Raw genomic sequence first — 22,170 nt, 5'->3', positions numbered from 1 at the left:
GCTAGTTCCCTGAAGATTGTTCTAAGTCTGAAGCTTTATTTATGTATTTATTTTTTGCCATGAGAGCAGTGTCAATCTTTGCTGAATGTAAAATCAGCTGTAATGGTTCTTGCTGTGGATAAGCACTTAAAATAGTTAACTTTATGTAACATATTCTACATTCTTGACAGTATTTCCAGGAAGACTGGAGAACAGTCTTAGAAATATGGAGGCTCAGCAGCCAGAATAAGAAGGGATTTATGATGCAGAACCAGAGGCTGCGCCATAGTTTACAGCCTACTTGGTGTATAGATAGGCACTGTGTGCCTGCCTATGGATGATTATCATTAAGGTGACATTCCCATTTAGTAGTGAAATGGTGATGTATTTAGCAAGTTGTATTTTATAGTAGACTAGAATATACAAAATGATACAAGTCATGTGATTGTATTCAATGAAACTAAATGTGCATATCTATTTACGTACACAAAGGGTGGGAGCATGCACTACAAAGTTTTAATATTTGACACGTCTTCCCTAATGGGTCATACTGCTTATGTCTTCTTGGTCTATAACAGATTGCGAAAATTTAAGAGTCTTTATTAGCCTCTGATCAAAAAAAAAACTCTAAAGAAGCCAGGCGAGGTGGCTCGTGCCTGTAATCCTAGCTACTCCGGAGGCTGAGATCTGAGAATCCCTGTTCAAAGCCAGCCCAGGCACTAAAGTTGGTAAGACTCTTATCTCCAATTAACCACTAAAAAATTGGAAGTGGTCATGTAGCTCAAGGCAGTAGCTTTAAGCTGAGGAGCTCAGGGACAATGCCCAGGCTCAGAGTTTAAGCCCTATACCCGAGGATAAAAAAGTCTACACAATCTTCCAAATCTTCAATGATCCTTTATTGAATGTCAAAATGAAAGTTAGGTTCCAACACAAGATATAATGCAAAGGCTCGAAAGTTATATTGTATGAAGAATGTTTTTTTAAGAAAGTCTTTGTTTAAGCTGGGTGTGGTGGCTCATGCCTGTAATCCTAGCTACTCAGGATGCTGAGAGCTGAGATATGAGGATCGAAATTCAAAGCCAGCCTGGGCATTAAAGACTATGAAACTCTTATCTCCAGTTAACCACTAGAAAACTGGAAGTGGAGCTGTGGCTCAAGGGGTAGGGCTGTAGCCTTGAGTTGAAGAGCTCAGGGACAATGCCCAGGCCTGGAGTTCAAGCCACATGACACACACACAAAAAGTCTTTGTTTAGCTTGAAGGTTTAATTTACATAAAAGAAATTTTTGATGACCTCTACTGTATTTCTGAGATGGTTAGTCTTTGCAGTTATGTATGAAAAGCATGGGACTATTTGAGCAATGTTAACATTTGTCTGTGGATTCTATTACTGAGCTTGGAATCTTAAATTAAAATTTTGGTATTCATCATTCAGATTGAACTAAATGTGGTCTCAATTGTTGCTGGTCCCTATATTAGCAGCTAAAGGATAGAAAAACATCTCATTGTGAAACATGTCCATCCTCCATGAGTTTTGTCCAGTTGTGCTTGCCCAACAGCTGCAGTGATAAAGCTAGTGCATTTACTTACATAAATAGTTCACTGGATATGTTGAAGTTTATTTACTATTCTCATAATTTTTTCAGTGAAGAGAAGGCTCTAAAATAAAAGATAATCATACATATAGATAATGGCATTACAGAGTTTTTTCTTTTCAATTTAATTAGGTTTACTTCTGAATGTAATAGAACCAAAGTCTTATCCATGTTGTGGCTGGTATTATTTATATATATATATATATACATATATAGCTAATAAATTATTGTAACGTATTTGAAAAATCTCAATTCTAGTACCATCACTGTTTGTAGAATGCTTCTTAGTAGTAATAATATTGAGTCACTTATGTGACACTTGATAAGCTTGCATTTGAAAATTAGCATTATACATTGAGCTCTGGCGTTGCCATTTTCTATCTAATGGAATGTGAATTAGAAGGGCTGCACTAGAATTATGGTTGCAGTCAAACTGATCATTTCAATCCTAAAGCTTACTTGCCTTTTCCTTATCTTTATGATTTTGGATAAGTAGAAGATTTTAATTACAATGTAGGCAAACTGGTCAATCTTTATCATGACTTATTTTTAAGGCAGAAAGATTTATTTAGTGCAGTATTTTGGACCATCATAAAGAGGAAGGTGTGAGAGTAGAGAGCTGTTCAACGTATGCATAACAGGAGACTAACTACACTGGCCTGGCTTTTTCCTTTCCTCTACTCTGTTCTATCCAGGCTCCTAGGCTATGGGATGGTGCCACCCATGTTCAGGGCAGTCTTTTAGATAATCCTCTCTGGAAATAATATTCTCACAGACCCACTCGGAGGCTTGCTTACTATTCTCCCGAGTGCTTCTAAATCCAATAAAGTTGATAATGAAAATTAATCATTATAAGTCCATCTTGGGTGTCTGTTGACCAGACACCCAAATACATTTCTTATTTTTCTTTCCTTTTTTATTTCTCTTTCCTTCTTTCCTTCCTTCCTTCTTTCCTTCCTTCCTTCCTTCCTTCCTTTCTTCCTTCCTTCCTTTCTTGCTTTCTTGCAGGTCTGGGCTTTGAACTCTGGGCCTGGGTGCTGTTCCTGTGCTCTTCAGCTCAAGGCTAACGCCCCACTTTCCAATGTCTACCTACCGATTGGAAATAAGAGTCTCATGGCTTTGTAGTGGCTTTGTAGTGCCTGGGCTGGCTTTGAACCTTAATCCTCAGATCTCAGACACCTGAGTAGCTAGGATTACAGGCGTGAACCACCACGCCTGGCTCCAAATACATTTCTTTAAACCATAACATTCTACTCCTAACCGCCCCCCCCCAAATGCTCATAATGTCAAATACATTTAGCCCATCTCCAAGAGTTCACAAAGCTCATAGTTCACAGTTCCAACTCCATTAAAAAGTCCAGATTTAAGGCTCTTCTGGACTTAAGGCAACTCTGAGCTCCTGTAAAACACAAAACAAGTTAGGTGCTTCCAAGATACAACCTATCAAGAGTCAAAGTCTCCGTATCAAAATGGAGACTAGTATAGCACAGCAAGGAATTGGAACTGATCAAGACTAAAATTCAACAGGGGAGATAGTAAATCATGTAACAAAATGTCCAGTGTCTGGGTATGCGGTTTTGTGTTTGTGAGCCCAATGGTTCTGGCCCTATGGCTTTGTCACCTCTCCTCCTAGCTTCTCTTCCAGTGTATGGCTGCTAGTGTCTATAAAGAAAGGGTATTTATGGATGAAATGGTTAGCCTAAAGTACCACATACCCAAGTACTTGGTAAACCATAGTTCATGGGTCCCAGCAGTTAACTTGCCTGATGTTAACTTAGGCTGCAAATTAAGAATAGCTTTTATGACATTTGTTACAAAACAGAGACATGTATATGTTATTTTTACTGGGCTTTGGAACTTTTAATTTTTTTGAGAGCAAAGTCACAAATATTTAACTAAATATAAAGTAATAAAGTTAGGCAGGAATGAAATAGTTTCCTCTGAAAAGAATTAGGTCTATGAAGTGCTTGCAAAGACCATAGTGTTTACCAAGCAGTTAAAACAAAGAATTTAAACTCTTTACAATGAAAGGGGCTCAATAAACAATGAACGGTGGGCATAAATTCAAATTAATTTTTATTGTTGTTGAGACAAAGTCTCACTATGTAGTCCAAATTGATCCTGAACTTGTGATCCTCTGTATCCCAGGATGTTAAAATTATAAGCATGGCGGCCAATGCCTGATTATTAGAATTAACTCTTTCTGCCAATTTTAAGATTTGAAATCAAGACCATAGGTTTGCTGGGTAGGTACTCTACCACTTGACTCATACTCCCAGAACTCTTTTATTTTTCTACAGGGTCTCACATTTTTCTTTCTTTCTTTCTTTCTTTCTTTCTTTCTTTCTTTCTTTCTTTCTTTCTTTCTTTCTTTCTTTTTTTTTTTTGCCAGTCCTGGGCTTGAGCTCAGGGCCTGAGCACTGTCCCTGGACTTTCTCAAGGTTAGAGCTCTACCACTTGAGCCTCAGCACCACTTCCGGCTTTTTTTTTTTTCTATGTATGTGGTACCGAGGAATCGAACCCGGGTCTTCATGCATGCTAGGCAAGCATTTTAACCACTAGGCCAAACTCCTGGCCCCTCACATTTTTCTTGAGCCAGCTTGTACTGTCATCCTCTCATTTATGCTTCCAATAAAGCTGGAAAGACAGGGATACTTCACTACCCGTAGCTTTGTATTGACTGAGATGGAGCCTTCAGCAATTCTGCCAGGGTGATTATGTAACTTGAGATCCTCCCAATCTTTGCTATACGAGTTGCCAGGATTACAGGCATAAATCATCAAACCCATTTCATAGTGAACTCTTCTTCTTATTATTATTATTTTGCCAATGCTGGGGCTTGAACTCAGGCCCTGAACACTGTCTTTGGGCTTTCTCAAGGCTAGAGCTCTACTACATGAGTCACAGCACCACTTCTGACTTTTCCTATGTATGTGGGACCAAGGAATTGACTCTGGGTCTTCGTGCATGCTAGACAAGCATTCTATCACTATGCTAAATTCATGGCTCCCTCTCCATGTTTTTTATTCTTTGCTGGTTCTGGGGCTCAAACTTGGGTATTGGATGCTGTCCTTGAGCATTTTTGTTCAAGGCTAGTGCTTTACAGCTTGGCCCACAGCTCCACTTCTGGCTTTTTGGAGATAAAGTCTCAGATTTTCCTGCCCAGGCTGACTTTGAACCTCAATTCTCAGAGCTCAGATTCCAGAGTAGCTAGGATTGTAAAGTGTGAGCAACTGATACCAAGTTTAAGAACTCTTCAGTTCATAGTAGAGGCTAATAACTGATTGCCTGCTAGTCAGTCACTACAGTTTGCAAACTGTTTGGCCAACAACATATTAAAACAAAAGCAAAAAGAACCCAAAAACTCAAGGGCATTTTCATAGCAAGCATTGGAATTATTTTCAGTTGGAAATGACTCACAGCTCAACCTCCCTGTGGAGGGGTGTGTATTGTTCCATATGTAACTGGGATTGTATTTTTTCTCTCTTTTGGATAAGATTAAAAGTAATTTATCAGCCCAGTGCTGTTGGCTCACATCTGTATTACAAGCTACTCTGGAGGCTGAGATATGAGGATTGTGGTTCTAAATAAACCTGGGCAGAAAAGTCTGTTGTGAGACTCTTACCTCCAATTAACTATCAAAAAGCTAGAAGTGGAGATGTGCCTTAAGTGGCAGAGTGCCAGCCTTGAGTTAAAAAGCTAAGGGACAGTGCCTAGGTCCTGTATTCTAGCCTTAATACTGGCATCAAAAAAAGTAAAAAAAACTGGTTAATTTTAGGTAGTAATAAATTAAAGATGGATGGTAAGCAAAGGCTATCAGTTCTCTTCTATAACAGAAACAACACATCCCACATGTTAACAGGAGACTGTTTAGACTTTCTGTATAATACCTTTATCTACAACTTAAAGTCATTATGTAACTTTCTAGACAGGCAGAGGCTTCAGACTACTAAAATGTCAATATATTTTTGTTTCATTTACATATTTTTTATGCAACATTTAAAAATCAAGAGATTTCCTCTTATTCTGAGTCTACATTTCTGATTATCTTTCTCGGAATAGAAACAAGTAGCAGAAGAGTGAGTGTACAGTCTCAGGTGGAATTTAAGTGTTTTTAGGCCTTTGGGGAAAGGGTAGATACAATTAATTTAGATTTTAACAAGTTAAAAATTATGACATAATTCTTAGGAGAAACACATTCAAAAAGGAAAAAAGAATACAGAGTAGGTAACAGCCAAAACCAGTAGAATGAAAAAAAAATTAGAGAAACAGATATTTTAAAAGAAATCAAGAAGATAAAATTAAGACTATCTCAAACACAATTAAATTTTACACATACCTAGAGACAAAGTAGGTTACCACATGACAATTCACTAGGAAACTTAAACTTATAGGAATGTAATAATTTCAAAATAGAAGATGTACCAATTTATAAATGCACAACAGTGAGGAATTTAAAAACCTTTTTTTCAACTGATGGGAGGAAAGATTTAAAAAAACTTGAATAATATAATTGTGTCAGGTGTTTACCTTTTGTCCAGTGGACTACTTTGAATATTTCTTCAGTGTAGAACTTTGGTGATAAATTCTTAAAGTCTTCACTTTTGTAAAACATTTTGCTGGGAATAGAATCCTAGATTAAATCTCTTCCTACCTCCCCACTTAGTAACTTTTTAAAGTGTTAAACACAAAGGAGATTATATTGTGACATTTTCATTTATAGGTACAACATATTTCATTCAATATCTCTCTCTCTATTACTTTCCCTCCTAGGCTTCCTTCCTAAGACAATTTCTTCAGGTTTCATTGTTACGATTTCATCCAAGCAAACCATTTGCTCTAACCATATTCACCTTTACTTATTTTCCTAGTAATCCCATCCCTGCTTGGTACTATCTAAAACCTGGACAGTGTGTGTGTGTGTGTGTGTGTGTGTGTGTGTACTATCTAAAACCTGGACAGTGTGTGTGTGTGTGTACTATCTAAAACCTGGACAGTGTGTGTGTGTGTGTGTGTGTGTGTGTGTGTGTGTGTGTAGGTACTGAACTGTCACTTGAATTTTTCTTCCTGGTTAGTGAAGAACCATACCTCTAGTTCAGCCCTTTATTCGAGATGGACTTCCCTATCTGAGCTGGCTTCAAAGAATGATCCTCCAGGTCTCAGTGTCCTAAGTAGCTAGGATTACAAACATAAAGACTGGTACTAAGGGCCAGGAGAGTGATAGAGTGCTTGCCTAGCATGCACGAAGCCCTACATTTCATTCCTCGGTACCGCATATACAGAAAAAGCCAGATGTGGTGCCATGGCTCAAGTGATAGAGCTCTAGCCTTGAGAAAGCCCAAGGACAGTACCCAGGCCCTGAGTTCATGCGCCAGGACTGGCCAAAGGAAAAAAAAAAAAAAAAGATATTCTTGCCAGGTGCTGGTGGCTCACATCTGTAATCCTAGCTAGTCAGGAGGCTGAGATCTGAGGATTAGGGTTCAAAGCCAAGCTGGGCAAAAAAGTGTGAGACCCTTATCACCAGTTAACCACCTGAACACTGGAAGTGGTGCTGTGGCTCAAAGTGGATGACCAGAAGAGCTCAGGCCCTAAGTTCAAACCTCATGACAAAAAAAAAAAAAAAAAAAGAAAAAGATACTCTTAAAATGAAAATTTAAAGTGTACAAAATCATTAGCTGACCTACCCAATAATCACTTTATTTTTTAAACAAATATTTCACATATATAAAAATATTCTTTAATTTTGCATTGCTAATGTTTGAGTGGTGGTGAGGGTTATAAGCTAACAGCATCTTCAAGTTAGCATTAGCTTATATGTTGCCTTACAGGACTGCTCTTTTACTTCTGAACTTGGATACTAATTTTGATAGTTTAGATCAGCTTCCTATTTATTTCTGAACTTTATGACAACATTCACATCTTTTCTTTGCATTTCTTGTCAAAAGTATTTGCAAAGAACAGTAGCCGCTAGCAAATAATCAAACAGCAGGAAGTGTCAACAAATTTATTTGGTAGTATCTGAATAATGTAACATTTGGGTCTTTTAGCAAGGTTAACCAGCACTACAGATTCATAAGTCAAAACTGCCAAATTAAGTATTCCTTTAACTTCTCTTTTTGACAGGATTTGTATAAAGCACACTGTGCAAAGAAACCTATTAATATTTATTAACTTTACCAAAGTGACTCACCATTAGCAGCAGATAAGGGTATGAACATGTACTTAACAACATAGCAATAGCTACAAGAAATTCAGTATGATTAGACCGTGATTCCCGCTCTCCCCCACCCACACCATGTTCTTGTTCCTGGTAATGTTGACCTTAGCCCTAAAACTCCTTGTGTTAGCATTCCCTATTCTTGCTTTGGGGTTTGAGTTCAATGGATTCTTTCAAATAATAATGGTTCTAAGTTGATTACTAAGCTACAATCTCAAAGAACAGCAAAACCCTCCTATTTCAATAATTCCTTGAGTGATGGTCTTAAGATCTGGAAAATATATAAATCTGTCAAGAGAGGCTGGAAGAAATTCTGGCATATAAACACTATGGGCACTCTTTTTAAACTAGTTAGAAGTTTTAACACTTATTGTTATGGCCATGTTGTTGACTTTATAATTAAGCTTTGTTGCTTAAAGTCCTTCTCCTTTAATGATTGGAGATGAGAAGTTACTGCTTCTTTTAGCCCTGCAAATATCTGAATTTCTAGATTTTTTTCTACCGATTCTCCTTTGAGTCTTTTCCTTCTTAAAAATATCTTGTCTAATGCAGCTAATATTAATATTAATATTTCAGCTATCCAAAACTCCCCCATTAGAGATACTGATTCATTAGGCACATATTCCAAGTATTCCCAGTGTTATGGGCAATAGTTATCAATCTTTCACAACAAAAAATGTGGTCTCCATATCTATTACCTAAGCTAATGCCATAGTTTAATTCAGATTTGCCTTATTTTTTAATAGCAGTAATCCACTTTCAAGACTAATGCTTGCATTTGTCAAGATAAGTTAGATTACAGTTCAAAACAAAAACTCTCTTATTGCAATAGGTTTTAGCAAAAAATGCTCCCTCACATACCTATTTGAATAAACAGGCTCTGATCAAAGAACAGAACCCAGCCTGATGGAACAGCCATCAGTTTTTGAATATCTTAATTTATTTGTACAAAGGAGTTGCCATTTACCAGAGCAGTTTTTGAATGCAGTACATCTTGATCACCCTTACTCCTTCAACATCTCAGCAGTCATCATTTTAAATGGGACCAGACACATGTAGTAGGGGAAAGAGTTTTGAAGACTCACATCAATAAGTAAATGTTCTAAAGTAAGTACTCTCTATCAGAAGTCCAGCACCTACAACTCACTAGCTAGGAACTAGTCACATTGTTACACAACAGAAATATTCTGTGAATAATGTGATTTAAAAAAAAAAAAGAAAAAGAGATATTGGGTTTTAAAAGCTGAAAAAATATATAGGTAAATAAATCATCAATTCTTAGGAGTTTATGCTGGGATAGGCAGCTTTCCACAAGCTTTATCTTACAAATGAATTTATTGTTTTGGTATTTTCTATAAAGATTAAGTTACTTTAACAAAGTAAATATTTTTTATAATTAACTAATTGAATACTCTGTAGTCTAATGAATTATACATGTAGAATTCTCAAACAAAAATAAAAAATATTTTCACTATAACAAAAATGAAATGGCCATAAAAGTATAATATGCCTATAAAAATATATAGCACAGATTGGTAAACTGTTTATAGGCCCAGACTGTAAATATATTAGGCTTGTGGGCCATATCGTCTCTGTCATATATAACTGAACTATGTACATAACAATGTATAAACAAAATGCTACAGACAATAGGTAAATAAATGATATACACTGGGTTAATAAAATTTTGCTTATGAAAAATAGATGATGGGGACCGGGAGTTTGGCCTAGTGGCAGAGTGCTTGGCTAGCATGCATGAAGACCTGGGTTCAATTTCTTGGTACCACATACACAGAAAAAGCTGGAAAGCAGGAAATGGTGCTTTGGCTCAAGTGGTAGAGCTCTAGCCTTGAGAAAGGCCAAGGATAGTGCTCAGCCCCTGAATTCAAGCCTACCTCCCCCCCAAAAAAGATGATGGTGGCTGGAAGTTTGGCCTAGTGGGATAGTGCTTGCCTAGTATGCACAAAGACGGCAGTTTGATCCTCGGTACCACATACACAAGGAAAAAGCTGGAAGTGGTGCTGTGGCTCAAGTGATAGAGTGCTAGCCTTGAGAAAGCCCAAGAATAGTGCTCAGGCCCTGAGCTCAAGCCCCAGAACTAACAAAATAATAATAATAAAGATGATGGGCTGGGAATGTAGCTTAGTGGAAGAATGTTTGCTTAGCATGCATGAAGCCCTAGGCTTAATTCCTCAGTACCACACAAACAGAAAAAGTAGGAAGTGGTGTAGTAGCTAGGGTGCTAGCCTTGAACAAAAAGAAGCTCACGCACAGTGCCCAGGCCCTGAGTTCAAGCCCTAATATTGGGGGGAAAAAATGTCCATCTGTGGTTCAGTCATAGTTTGGTAGCCTATGAAACAGCAATTAAAATATTTTTAGGGTGGGCACTGGTGGTTTGTGCCTATAATTCTAGATACCCAGGAGGCTGTAATCTGAAGAAAGCAATTCAAAGTTAGCCCAGATAGGAATGTCTGTGAGGCTCTTATCTCCAATTAACCACCAAAAAACCAGAAGTGAAACTGTGGCTCAAAGGTATAGTGCTAGCCTTGAGCCAAAGGAACTCAGAGACAACATCCATGCTCTGAGTTCAAGCCTCATGACTGACAAAAAAAATAAAAATTTTAGGCATCAATAGAAGCTTAAGAGATTGTAAAATTTAAAAGTATACTTTATAATTCTAAAATCCTTCACAAAGGACATGACTTTTTTTTTTTTTGGTCATTCATGGGACTTGAACTCTGGGCCTGGGAGTTGTCCCTGGGCTCTTCAGCTTAAAGCTACTGACCTATCCCCTGAGCCACAGTACCACTTCTGGTTTTCTGTTAGGTTAGATTGAGAATTTGAACACATTAAGACATCTTGGATGGGCAAAGGCCATCAGTTATTAGAATATATCCCCAGTTTTTCAGAGTACAAACATTCTTCAGCAAAGTGTAGGCAAACTGTAGTCTACCATCCAATTCCCCCAAACACCCTGTTTTGTAAGTAAAAGTTTTACTGGAACAAAAACAGGCTCATTATTTGCTATTTTAATGTTATAATGCAGTTTTGTAACTGCAACCACAAGGCCCACAATTATTTACTGTCTGGCTCTTTAAAGTTGCAGATCACTCCTTATCGCTACTCAGATTTGGCTTGTGTATGTAAGATGTTGACTGGAGATAAGGTAGGAATATTGTTGACTGGAGATAAGGTAGGAATATTGTGGGAGAATGCAACTATTATCAAGAACAATGCATATTTCAACTATTTTTTTTATTGCCAGACTCTCCCAATGAAAGATTAGTCTAGTATAATTTCCCTTTCTCATAGTGAACAGGGACAAACAGTTCAATAACCACTTTCCTTGAATATCACTATTCAAAAGGCATGAGTGCAGAGGAAAAATTCAAAATCCCAAGTTGGGATTTTGCACAGGTTTATTATGGTACAGTACTATGGAGTTCTGTAGCATAAGGCTTGGAAACTGAATAAAACTCAAATATAGACAGACTTTTTTATTCCCTGATCTTCTAAAAGAGGTATGTACTATTCCAAATTTTTCCTACTATTCATTTACTTTTCAACAATGTGAAGGATGACAAGTAGTCATCTATTTTCTTGGAAACAGGAAAGGTGAAAATATTAAAAAAAATTGTGTTCTATCTATTTATCATCTTTACCATGGTGAGCAGGTTAAGTATAACATTAAATTGTATTTCTTTTAAACCAAAATGATTTATAAAGCAATTATTCCCTGCACATATTCACAATATTATCCTTTGTGTTTTATGTTCTAATTTAAAATAAACTTACCACTGAAAGCAACAATAAAATCTTACTACAAAAATAAATTTCTTTCAAGAAGTATACTATTTCTAGGGGCCGGGAGTTTGGCCTAGTGGTTAAAGTGCTTGCCTAGCATGCATGAAGACCCGGGTTCGATTCCTCGGTACCACATACATAGAAAAAAGCTGGAAGTGGTGCTGAGGCTCAAGTGGTAGAGCTCTAGCCTTGAGAAAGTCCAAGGACAGTGCTCAGGCCCAGGACAGAGCTCAAGCCCAGGACTGGCAAAAAAAAAGTATACTATTTCTAACAGTACCAAAGGCAATCTAAATCAAGAAGTGATCTGAAAAATAAAGTTAGTCAGGGACAGATTTTTATTGCAAATACTCAAAAACTACTATATACAGCAGAATTTTAACAGCTATTTAAAACATTTTACATTCACTGAAACATATTTAAGAACTTAAAACACATTTTGAAAAGTAAAAAGGTAGCATTTTAAAATAAAACTTTATTAGTACTCCAAAGCAAACTAATGTTCTTCATATTATTCATTTCTATATTTAATACCTTCTAGATGATAAAAAAGAGGTACCAAATTACTAGCCAACTTAGAGATAAATTAAGCTAAATTCTCAAAACAAATTACATTACTGCTTTAGGTCCCAATTGAAGTTACTATTTTACAATTAGAGAAAAGTCACTTAAAGACAGCTGAGTCCATGCCGGAACATGTTTTCCGTTAAGTGCTTTACAATATCTACATTCTACCACACTTTGGCTTGGCTTCTAGACCATTCTTATGGGTCTATTTCTAACGAAGATCATTAAAACTGTATTAAAAGCATAGTGCTACAGGAGTTTCAACAATGGATTTCTATTTTATACAACTAATACAGTAAGGGCTTTCAGAATAGCTTATACATTGACTAGATGCACAAATATAAATTTATATTTTAATAATTACACTTTCACTGAAAGTTTAATTAAAGGTAAGCTTACAGCCTGTTGGTTAACACTTGTATGGAGGTACACAGATTCAGATATTCTGTTTACATGCTCCTGACAGATTGGAATGCTGTATTAAATTCAAAATTAAGTTTAAGATCAACCAAATTCTCATTAGGTCAATTTAGTACTCTAAGTATGCTCCACTGACCAGCATCAGATGCAAAATAAAGCTGTCATTAACAATGCCAATCAGCCATTATTTTAAATCAGTCATTCTCAAAGGATGTACAGTTTTCAGATCTTTTCCTTGAAGTTAACTGAAACTATTTAGGTAATAAAGATTTTAAGCTTAGGTCTGAGGCAAGTTTGACTAATATAAAAGTATTAGTAATATAATTAACTATTTTTAAAATCACCTCATCAGCAACTCTATTCCATTTCTTCAAAAAGTGCTAAATCAGACCTTCTTATAAATTAGTTTTCATTAAAATTTGCTTTTTTTTAAAAGTTAGAAATCCACACAATCATGCTGTTCTCGGCAAGTTAGCTTGCTTAGTAGCAGACTGAACACCATAATGAAATGTGTCAACAACCTCCCTCAAATCTTTGTGCTTCTGAATTTTACATCGCTAGTGAGCTCACCCGGCAGCACTGTGCCAAATGTTTTTTTTTTTTTTTATGTTGGTACACTAAATTTAAGAATGATTAAATAATCTCATTCTTTTTTACCTGCTGTCTCTACTGTTTCATCCGGTACGCTAGGATTGACTTCTCTGGGAATATTGTCATCAGTCTTGGCTGAAGGTTCACCACTACCTTTCTGAAAAATTTCTGTGGCTTCAAACTCCAGCACCTCTGATGGTGTCAAAGGTTCCAAATGGACACTGCCTTGCTCACTAACATCGGAATTAACAGATTCAGGTTCATCTCTTTTCCTCAAAAACTGATCAATGCTCATATCACTGGATGTTAACCGCAAATTCTTAATATTCTTTGAGGAAAATCTAGCTCCACTGGAGTTATGATCTTTAATCTGATCACATGAAATTATGTTTTCTGAACTTCGGGCCATCTTCTGTTTCTTTTCCTGAAAATAGTGCTGCATTTGTTTTTCCTTTTCCATTTTATCTGCATGACTTAAGACTTTCTTTGAACTACTTTCCTGGTCTATAAGACAGGCATCATTTTCTCTGTCTGTCATGTTTTCTTCTTTTTTTGTTGCTGATAAACCTCTGGATAAATCTGCATCACACTCATTTTTTTCTTCTAATGAAGAATCTTCATCTTGCTTACTGAAAAATAAAACCATTTATTACCTGCTTTATAATACTTGAACAGTATTCAAAATAAAGACATGCATATTTGCCCACCAAAAAAAACTAGGAAAACAAATTCAGGTCTATAGTTCGTGGTATGATAATACAATCTAGGAGGAGGCTATTTTCTTAGGCAAGGCTGATAACTCTGGAGTCACATATTAAAAGGATATCTGTGGGACTTAGCAACTGGCTATCATTACTTTCACTTGCTTTTAGTTAAAACTTAAGTTGAAAAAATCACGTTGTAAGAGTGCCTATGCTATCAAATGTATTTGGAAAAATTCATTTTCCCTTTTGCCCTATGTAAACATTTACACAGTAGAAGCCTGGAATTCCCTAGTATGTGGTTTCTAATTGTTCTAGTGGAAGAACTACCACTGCTCAGGATGCACAGTTCAGTTCTTCACAATTATACAAATTTACTTACACTGGAGAGAGAGTTAATGTTAACATATGACTTGCTAGTACTTTTAAATAGTTAATGTTACCATTTTATTTACTAATAAGAAAGCATGCAACTTACACAGCTTCTGGCCAGCTGAGTATAAATAATGTAATCAAATGTTACTCTGAATTCTTGAATTTGAACAAACTCAGCCTTTCCTTACCTTTCAGAACTTGATGTTTCTGTTTCTCTTTCAGCCACAGTATGCTTTGCAATTTCCTGAAATTATTAATAATAATTTTATATTCATGGTTAAATTTAAAACTTTTATTATAATCAATGTTCTAAAAAAAACTTAAGTATACAACCTAGTATACCAACAGAAAAGCAACCTTTTACTGTAAATAATTCTCATAATTTAAACAATTGGTTTTAAATCCATAAGAATTTGAATATATCAAAGTTTCTGAATCAAAGTAAAAAAGAAGTTACCCAATTATGTCAAAAATCTATTTTCTGCCAGGTGTGGTGGCTCACACCTGTAAACCTAGCTACTCAGGAGGCTGAGATCTCAGGATCATGATTCAAAGCCAACCCAGGCACTAAAGTCTGTGAGACTCTAATCTCCGATTAACCATTAGAAAACCAGAAGTGGTGCTGTGGCTCCAGGGGTAGGGCAGTAGCTGTGAGCTTAAGAGATCAGGGACAATGTCCAAGCCCCACGACCAATCAAAAAAAAAATCTATTTTCCTCGGCCAGGAGCATAGTCTAGTATGCATGAAGGTTCGATTCCTGGGTACCACATACACAGAAAAAGCTGGATGCAGTGCTGAGGCTCAAGTGATAGAGCTCTGGCCTGAGAAAACCCAAGTACAGTGCTCAAATCCTGAGTTCAAGTCCCAGGACTGGCAAAATAAACAGTTAATATTTTCTTTAACTCACAAATTTGGATTCTATAATTACTTCCACTGAAAACTAAGAATATCAATCTGCATCTGAATAACAAAATGTAACCACAGTACTTTATATAACTACATTATAAATACAGATACTTAGAATACAGCAAAACCTTAGTATGTTAAAGGGCAGACCAACATTCTGTAAAAAACACCTGTTACTGAAGACATGGTGTGTGAAATAGTAAAGAACTTGATAGTCACAGTATCATAAATGCCATTTTTACAGATGAGAATAAGTGAGTTAAGTAGGACTCTAAGGCAATAACGTAAGTGGCAAGACTGAAATCTAGGTCTAGCTGTTACCTCCTAGAGCAGACTAACTAAAACTTGCAAAATAATTATGACTGACTACCCACACACATTTGTGTTTTCATCTTCCAAAACTCTGTTAAAATGAGGGCAAAGAAATAAAAGATTTTGGGGTCAGGAGTGTAGCCTAGTGGTAGAGTGCTTGCCTTGCATGCACAATGCCGTGAGTTTGAGTCCTTGGTACTACATACATAGAAAAAGCTGGAAGTGGTACTGTGGTTCAAGAGGCCAAGTGCTAGCCTTGTGCAAAAAGTGTCCAAGGACAGTGCCCAGGCCCTGAGTTCAAGCCCCATGACTGGCAAAAAAGAAAAAGAAATAAAAGATCTTCACTAATATAGAGCAAGAAACACTAATGCTAATTGCTAAAGAGATTTAAATAAAATTTTAGAATGTGCAATGTGTGTGGAGGAGTGATAAATAACTTAGCAGTATTGCTGAAGAGTGGTAGTTCATGCCTGTTATCTTAGCTAGTCAGGAGGCTGAGATCTGAAGATCATGGTTCCAAAGCAGCCCAGGTAAACAAATCCGAGAGACTCATATCCAGTTAATTAGCAGAAAGCCAGAACTGGAGGTGTGGTAGAGAATTCAGTTTTCTTCTATGAAGCTAGACATTAAAGAGGTATGCATAAATATAAAACAATACTATTGTTTTTACAAAAAGTTTTTTAAAGTAATTTTTCAAAAAATATGTCATTTATGTCAACTGATAGTGGGCTTATTTTTAAGCCAATTAATAAGCACTTCAACTTTTCATAATTCTAATTTCTAACACTGCAACTACTTATTACTTTCAAGAGTACAAAAGGCTGTATGTAAATAGTGCCCTCTGGAGTTCAGCCATGTACAACTTGTATCTATGGAAGCTAATCCCCTACTTATCCAAACAACACATGGCTGTCAATGCTGTAGCCTCACAATATATGCAAAGTTATTATCACATAACTAAAGATATCCCTTATTATGAAAAATATAAAACTAAACAAAAGAGGAATAAAGGGAATGGAACACCAAACTTTACAGCAAAAGAAATATATACATACTTAATATACCAAAAGAGGTACGCTACTGTACCCAGTACACAAATAACAAAATTTATGAAAGTACAATTGAAGAATAAAATATTAAAAGGCTCTTCAAAATTACAAGTATGATAATTAAGGAAGCAATAAAAGCCATTATGTAATGAAGTAGCTGATCCAATGTCAGAAAAAAGAAGCAGAGAGAGAGAAAACTGAAAAAAGTAAAAAATTATCAAAGAAATAAGACAAGAAGTATCTTTACAGTATAATATAATGGATATAAAGGATAAGGGTCAAACATAAAGTGAAATTTCAAAACATCAGATATTAAGATAATTATTAAGGTTTCCAAAAAGAACAAAACAATGTGTGGCCTTTTGGTAGAGGCCACATTCCCAGCCTGGTGAAAACTTTTTGACAGTGACTTTAAAATATCTGATGTTGGACCAGGAGTGTGGCAGAGTGCTTGCCTTGCCTAGCATGCAAGAAGCCCTGGGTTCCCTGATACCACATACACAGAAAATGCTGGAAATGGTGCTGTAGCTCACGTGGTCGAGCCCCAGCCTTGAGAAAGCTCAAGGACAGTGCTCAGGCCGTGAGTTCAAGCTCCAGGAAAGAAAAAAAATAAAATATCTGATGTTAAAAAACTCTTTTCTGGGCCGGGAGTTTGGCCCAGTGGTTAAAGTGCTTGCCTAGCATGCACGAAGACCCGGGTTCGATTCCTTGGTACCACATACATAGAGAAAGAAGCAGGAAGTGGTGCTGAGGCTCAAGTGGTAGAGCTCTAGCCTTGAGAAAGTCCAAGGGCAGTGCTCAGGCCCTGAGCTCAAGCCCAGGACTGGCAAAAAACAACAACAAAAAACAACTCTTTTCTTTCTTACAACATGCCAATAATTTTTTCCAACACATGCACTTTAAAACTGAAATTTAGGGCTGGAAGTTTGGCCTAGTGGTAGAGTGCTAAGACCCAGATTCAATTCCTTGGTACCACATACATAGAAAAAAGCTGGAAGTGGTGCTGTGGCTTTAGTGCACTAGCCTTGAAAAGTCTAAGAACAGTACACAGTCCCTGAGTTCAAGCCCCAGGACAGGCAAAAAACAAAACAAAACAAACAAACAAAACCCCTGAAATTTAAAGTCACAGTAACAATACTTTCCAATGTACAACCTTTCAAATTATAAGATAAAATACACTTTACCTTAGACATAGGTTCTTCCTTAGTAGGAGCTTCATGTTTTAATCTTGAAAACAAAATAGCAATTATTTTATAATTGTGAATATGAATTAATTTTTTGCATGCTTAAAATAACTAAATGTAAATCTAAACCACTGTAAACTTTAAAACGTCATAATAGTATCTATACATATTTTAAGGTAAAAATACAATACACAGGAATAAACATATTTAATAAATTAGGGCTAAATTAGTGAATAAAGACATATACTTTAAGCTGGGGTGTAGCTCAGTGGAAGAGCACTTGCCTAGCATGTGTGAAGCCCTGAGTTTGATTCCCAGCACTGCAGAGAGAAAGAAAGAAAAAAAGACATATATTTCTTTTTCTAAAAAGAGAGAACTCAGAAACATACCATTTTGTTAAATGTAAATTCAGATAAAAGAAGTAATATATTAGTAAAACAACTTCAAAAAGAATTACTCAATAACAAAAGCAAGTCATAAAATTGTATAAATCAGTTTACTACCACAGGATATAAAAATAGTTTTTTTTAAAAAAATCTAGTGTGAAATTCAATGTCATTTTGACATTTGAATGAACTTAATCTGGATCCAGTAAAAATCACAGAAAAACCATAGAATGCTTTTAAAAAACTGTTTTGTTTTTTCTGATGTTATTTTAACAGAGTTTGAACTCAGGGCCTTGTGCTTGTTAGGCAGGCACTCTATCACTAGATCCACACTCCAGCACCAAAACTTAAAGGATACATTCTCAAGTACCACTAAGAAAATAGCTGCATATTTTTAAACTTCTTGACTCATAAAAAATGTTAGTTATAACTTACATGGTCAATAGTTTATTGCATCTAAAAAGTCTTATGAAATCAATATAAGTCAAACTTTTCTAGAGGATCTTTGTTCTAGAAACTGTTAATGACCAAGTATTATTTGTTAGTGCATATTAAATTCACTTTTAATATGCAAAACTAGGATGTTCTCTTAATCTGAAACACAGTGAGTCAAAAATTAAGTGGTCCAGTAAGTCTTAAGAACTACAAATAAGAAACAGTATTATCAACCTAAGTCCATGCCTTATTTCATGAAAAGAAAGGAAAAAAATGTCAGCCATCCTAAAAGCTACTGTGATTAAATAAGGACACATGGAACTGACAAACATCCTCTTTCCTCACTCATTCTCTAAGGATTCATTTTTTTCAAGTGAGGACTTTAAATGGCTGGGGGCATAGGGTGCAGTGGAACAGTATGTACTTAGCATTCAGGAAGTCTTGGGTATCATTTCCAGTACCACATTTTTTTAAAACATTGGAATTTTAAATGATACTGCTTTAGTAGATAATAAAAATAATTAACTGTGCAAAGTTACACAAAATCAGAAATAGAACAGCTCATAGATTATTTTTGTGAACCCATTCCATTGTTAGTATAATACAACAATTTAATTAGGTGTAAAAATATTTGAATGAAGAAAAATTTACACAAAAATTCAGCTTTTTTGGGTTAAAGATCTGGTAATCATCTGAAGTATTTAAATGTAAACAACAGTAGTCATAAAGATGGTATTTATAGAGATTATATGAAAGCATCATTGCTTTAAATAAATATATAGAAAAAATAAGTTTTAAGAATAGCATATGCAAGTAAGAAAACAAAATAGTACTTGAAAAAAGTACATATGTTAATGACATTTTTTTCCCCAGTCCTAGGCTTGAACTCAGGATCTGAGCACTGTCCTTGGGCTTTCCTCAAGGCTAGCGCTCTACCACTGGAGCCACAGCACCACTTATGGCTTTTCTATGTATGTGTACTGAGGAATCGAACCTGGGTCTTCGTGCATGCTAAGCAAGCACTGGACCACTAGCCCAGAGTCCCGGCCCCCAGTATTACTTAAATTATAAAATAAATTTGTTACAACTGAAAGATTGTGAATGGTGAGAATATATTTAAAATTATTTTATAAAACATTTTCTTTGCAGTATAGTGTTGAAATATTACCAAAGGTATTATTATTATTATTATTATTATTATTATTATTATTATTACTTTGCCAGTCTAGGGAAACTCTGAAGGACTGGGTACTGAACCTGAACTCCGTTAACTCAAGGCTAGAGCTCTGCCACTTGAGCCACAAATCTGTTTCCATTTTTTTCTGTGATCAATTGAAAAAAATTCTCACAGGCTGGCTTCAAACAGATCTTCAGATCTCAGGCTCTCAAGTAGCTAGGATTATAAGCATGAGCCACCTGTACCCAGCTTAAGGACTTACACTCTTACAAAAGAAATAGTATCATGCTAATTATTTTCACATCGCTACCATAAATTATTTTAATCAGCAACAAATGCTGAAGAATGTTTCATCATTATTGCTGGACTCTCAACTGGGAAGAGCAAGTTTTCGGCAATGGGGGTTGGTGACAGATTTATTATTATGCTTCATTTTACTAAGAAACCTACTAGGTGCAAACAAGTAAGTTATTGAGATAACTAGTATGAAGAGGTTAGTTATTCCAATTTTTCTTTGTGCCTTTTATCATACTAGTATTCTCTTTAAAGGACAGACTTATAATAATCAGAAAAAAAGTTCAAGAAAAGCTAAAAAATGTTTAGGTATGTATATTAATAATTTCATCATCATTAATCCGGCACTAAAATGCACACTAAGACTTTGTAATTACAAAGGTATACTTTAAGATTAATAAAATTTTATAAAATTACTTGTACATGATTAAAATTTTTTGAAAACTGCCCTCTGCCAATTTTGTAGCTTTAATTCTTATTCATAAAGCTACCGGATGAAATAGTTATTATTGGAGATATTCAACTGCTCTGGAGAAGACAGTCGAATTTGCTAAGCTCAAAGTTCTGCTCTAATAACCTGTTATTATTACATAATTAACATTTTCACTTGTGAATTTTTGAATCATTTTTATAGAAAAAAGTAGTGTAGGACTTGAAGCAAACATTGACTTTTTAATGCAAAGACAACAGAGGCACTGACAAATGACCAATTGCAAAAGAACTGCACATAAGTAATTTTTTCCAAGGAAACCTACTGAAACAAACAAGTGCCTGGTATATTTCTAAAGGCTAATTCATTTTCTCTACAGTTTAAAATAGAATCAAAAGTCCTAACAGCATTTTTCTACAGGTCACATGACATCACAAGGCTAGTCATAAAAATTTAGAGCTACACAGGAAATAAATAATTGTGATTTAATTACACTGATATGGTCTTTGAGATGTTATTTTATTTATAGTACGAACATCAATGGGATGGGGGAAATCGGTAAGGAGAAAACTATTCAGGTACATATTCAGCTAGTTAAAAAACTTCAATGGTAATTAAAAAGATATAGTCTTCAATTTAAGAATACTTGTAAACATACTATGAAAGCTTAATAGATGCTGTACAAACTAGTAGTAAAGGAAACCACTACTCAAGAGCTTTTACTTCGACATTTAGAACAGTAAACATTCATCACATTATTTCTGATCATTTTCTTTGAGCAGTGGTGATGGATGTGTGATTGTGGGCTGAGTGTCTAGGCAGAATCTATGGCATGCTGTACATGCACCAGTGAGCTAAGTGTTCTAGTCCAAAGTTGAAAACAGTTTCTCCTCTTAAGTATTTTGTTATCAAAGATATACACTGAAGCAAATGTTTATAGAGAACTATAAAATTAAGGAAAAGGTATCTACTTGACTGACCCACTATGAGGAAAGAGGCAAGAAAGCAGCAAGCAGTACAGTGAACTTGCTTTTATAGGAAGAACAGAAACTAGCAAAGCAGGGTAAAGGAGCCAAGGCAGAACAGAAACACAAAACTAGATAAGAATAATATGACCAACATTGTATGGTCCTCATGTCAATGAAATGTAGGGCAGGAAAAAAAGCAGTTGAAGATAAAATTGAAGACATGCACAGATAATTTCAGGGAAGTTCTTGATTGCCATGCTAATTTGTTCGTGCTAAAAGCATCAGGTTTGTATATCAGAAAAAAAATGATAAAAAGGTTTCATTTAGTCTTGTTAAGACAGTGGCTCTCTCAACCAAAATACTACAGTGTCAATGGAGAAAACAAGATTCTACAAAATGCTTAGAACAGAGGATATTTCTATCTATCTATCTATCTATCTATCTATCTATCTATCTATCTATCTATCTATCTATCTATCTATCTGATATGGAAACAAGAGGGAGAGCAAATGTGACCCACCCCAGATATCTGCCTGCAATGGAAAGAGAAGAGTAATGCCATTAACCAAGGTAAGTTCAGAAGAATGTAAGATCAAACTATATCAAAATGACAAATATCAATGTAGATGGACTGCCATCACAAGTCCCAATCATGAGAAGATTCCATAGATAAATGGTCCCAGAGCCTCTGGCCATCAGGAGGAAGCAGGAAGAACAGTCATGGTAGCAGTAGTAGCAGTAAGAGGAGAGCAAGAACAAGAGCTGCAGTAATAGTAATGTGTATT

At 35.7% G+C, this 22,170-nt stretch overlaps 1 protein-coding gene across 7 annotated transcripts in view; it reads right to left on the bottom strand.

Moving 5' to 3' along the window:
- Positions 1 to 11,919: 11,919 nt before the first annotated feature.
- The window catches only part of Znf280d (zinc finger protein 280D), a 72,356-nt gene continuing 62,105 nt past the window's right edge, over positions 11,920 to 22,170 (bottom strand). For 3 of the 7 annotated variants that reach the window (XM_090358340.1, XM_090358341.1, XM_090358339.1), the window contains 3 exons: positions 17,696 to 17,738; positions 14,433 to 14,488; positions 11,920 to 13,797 (listed from right to left, as the gene is read on the bottom strand). In XM_090358340.1, coding sequence (XP_090214466.1) covers positions 13,221 to 13,797; positions 14,433 to 14,488; positions 17,696 to 17,738 — 676 coding nt within the window. In that variant the 3' untranslated portion in view covers positions 11,920 to 13,220. Of the gene's footprint in view, positions 13,798 to 14,432; positions 14,489 to 15,925; positions 16,082 to 17,695; positions 17,739 to 22,170 lie in introns of those variants that run through there. The other 4 variants (XM_090358342.1, XM_090358345.1, XM_090358343.1 and 1 more) reach the window with 4 other exon arrangements.

The sequence above is a fragment of the Megascapheus bottae genome, chromosome 25 (genome assembly GCF_031878675.1).
Source record: "Megascapheus bottae isolate mThoBot1 chromosome 25, mThoBot2.hap1, whole genome shotgun sequence".
Taxonomy (NCBI): domain Eukaryota; kingdom Metazoa; phylum Chordata; class Mammalia; order Rodentia; family Geomyidae; genus Megascapheus; species Megascapheus bottae.
The sequence above is the reverse complement of the archived record's forward strand: the minus strand, read 5'-3'. Positions and strand labels throughout refer to the sequence as shown.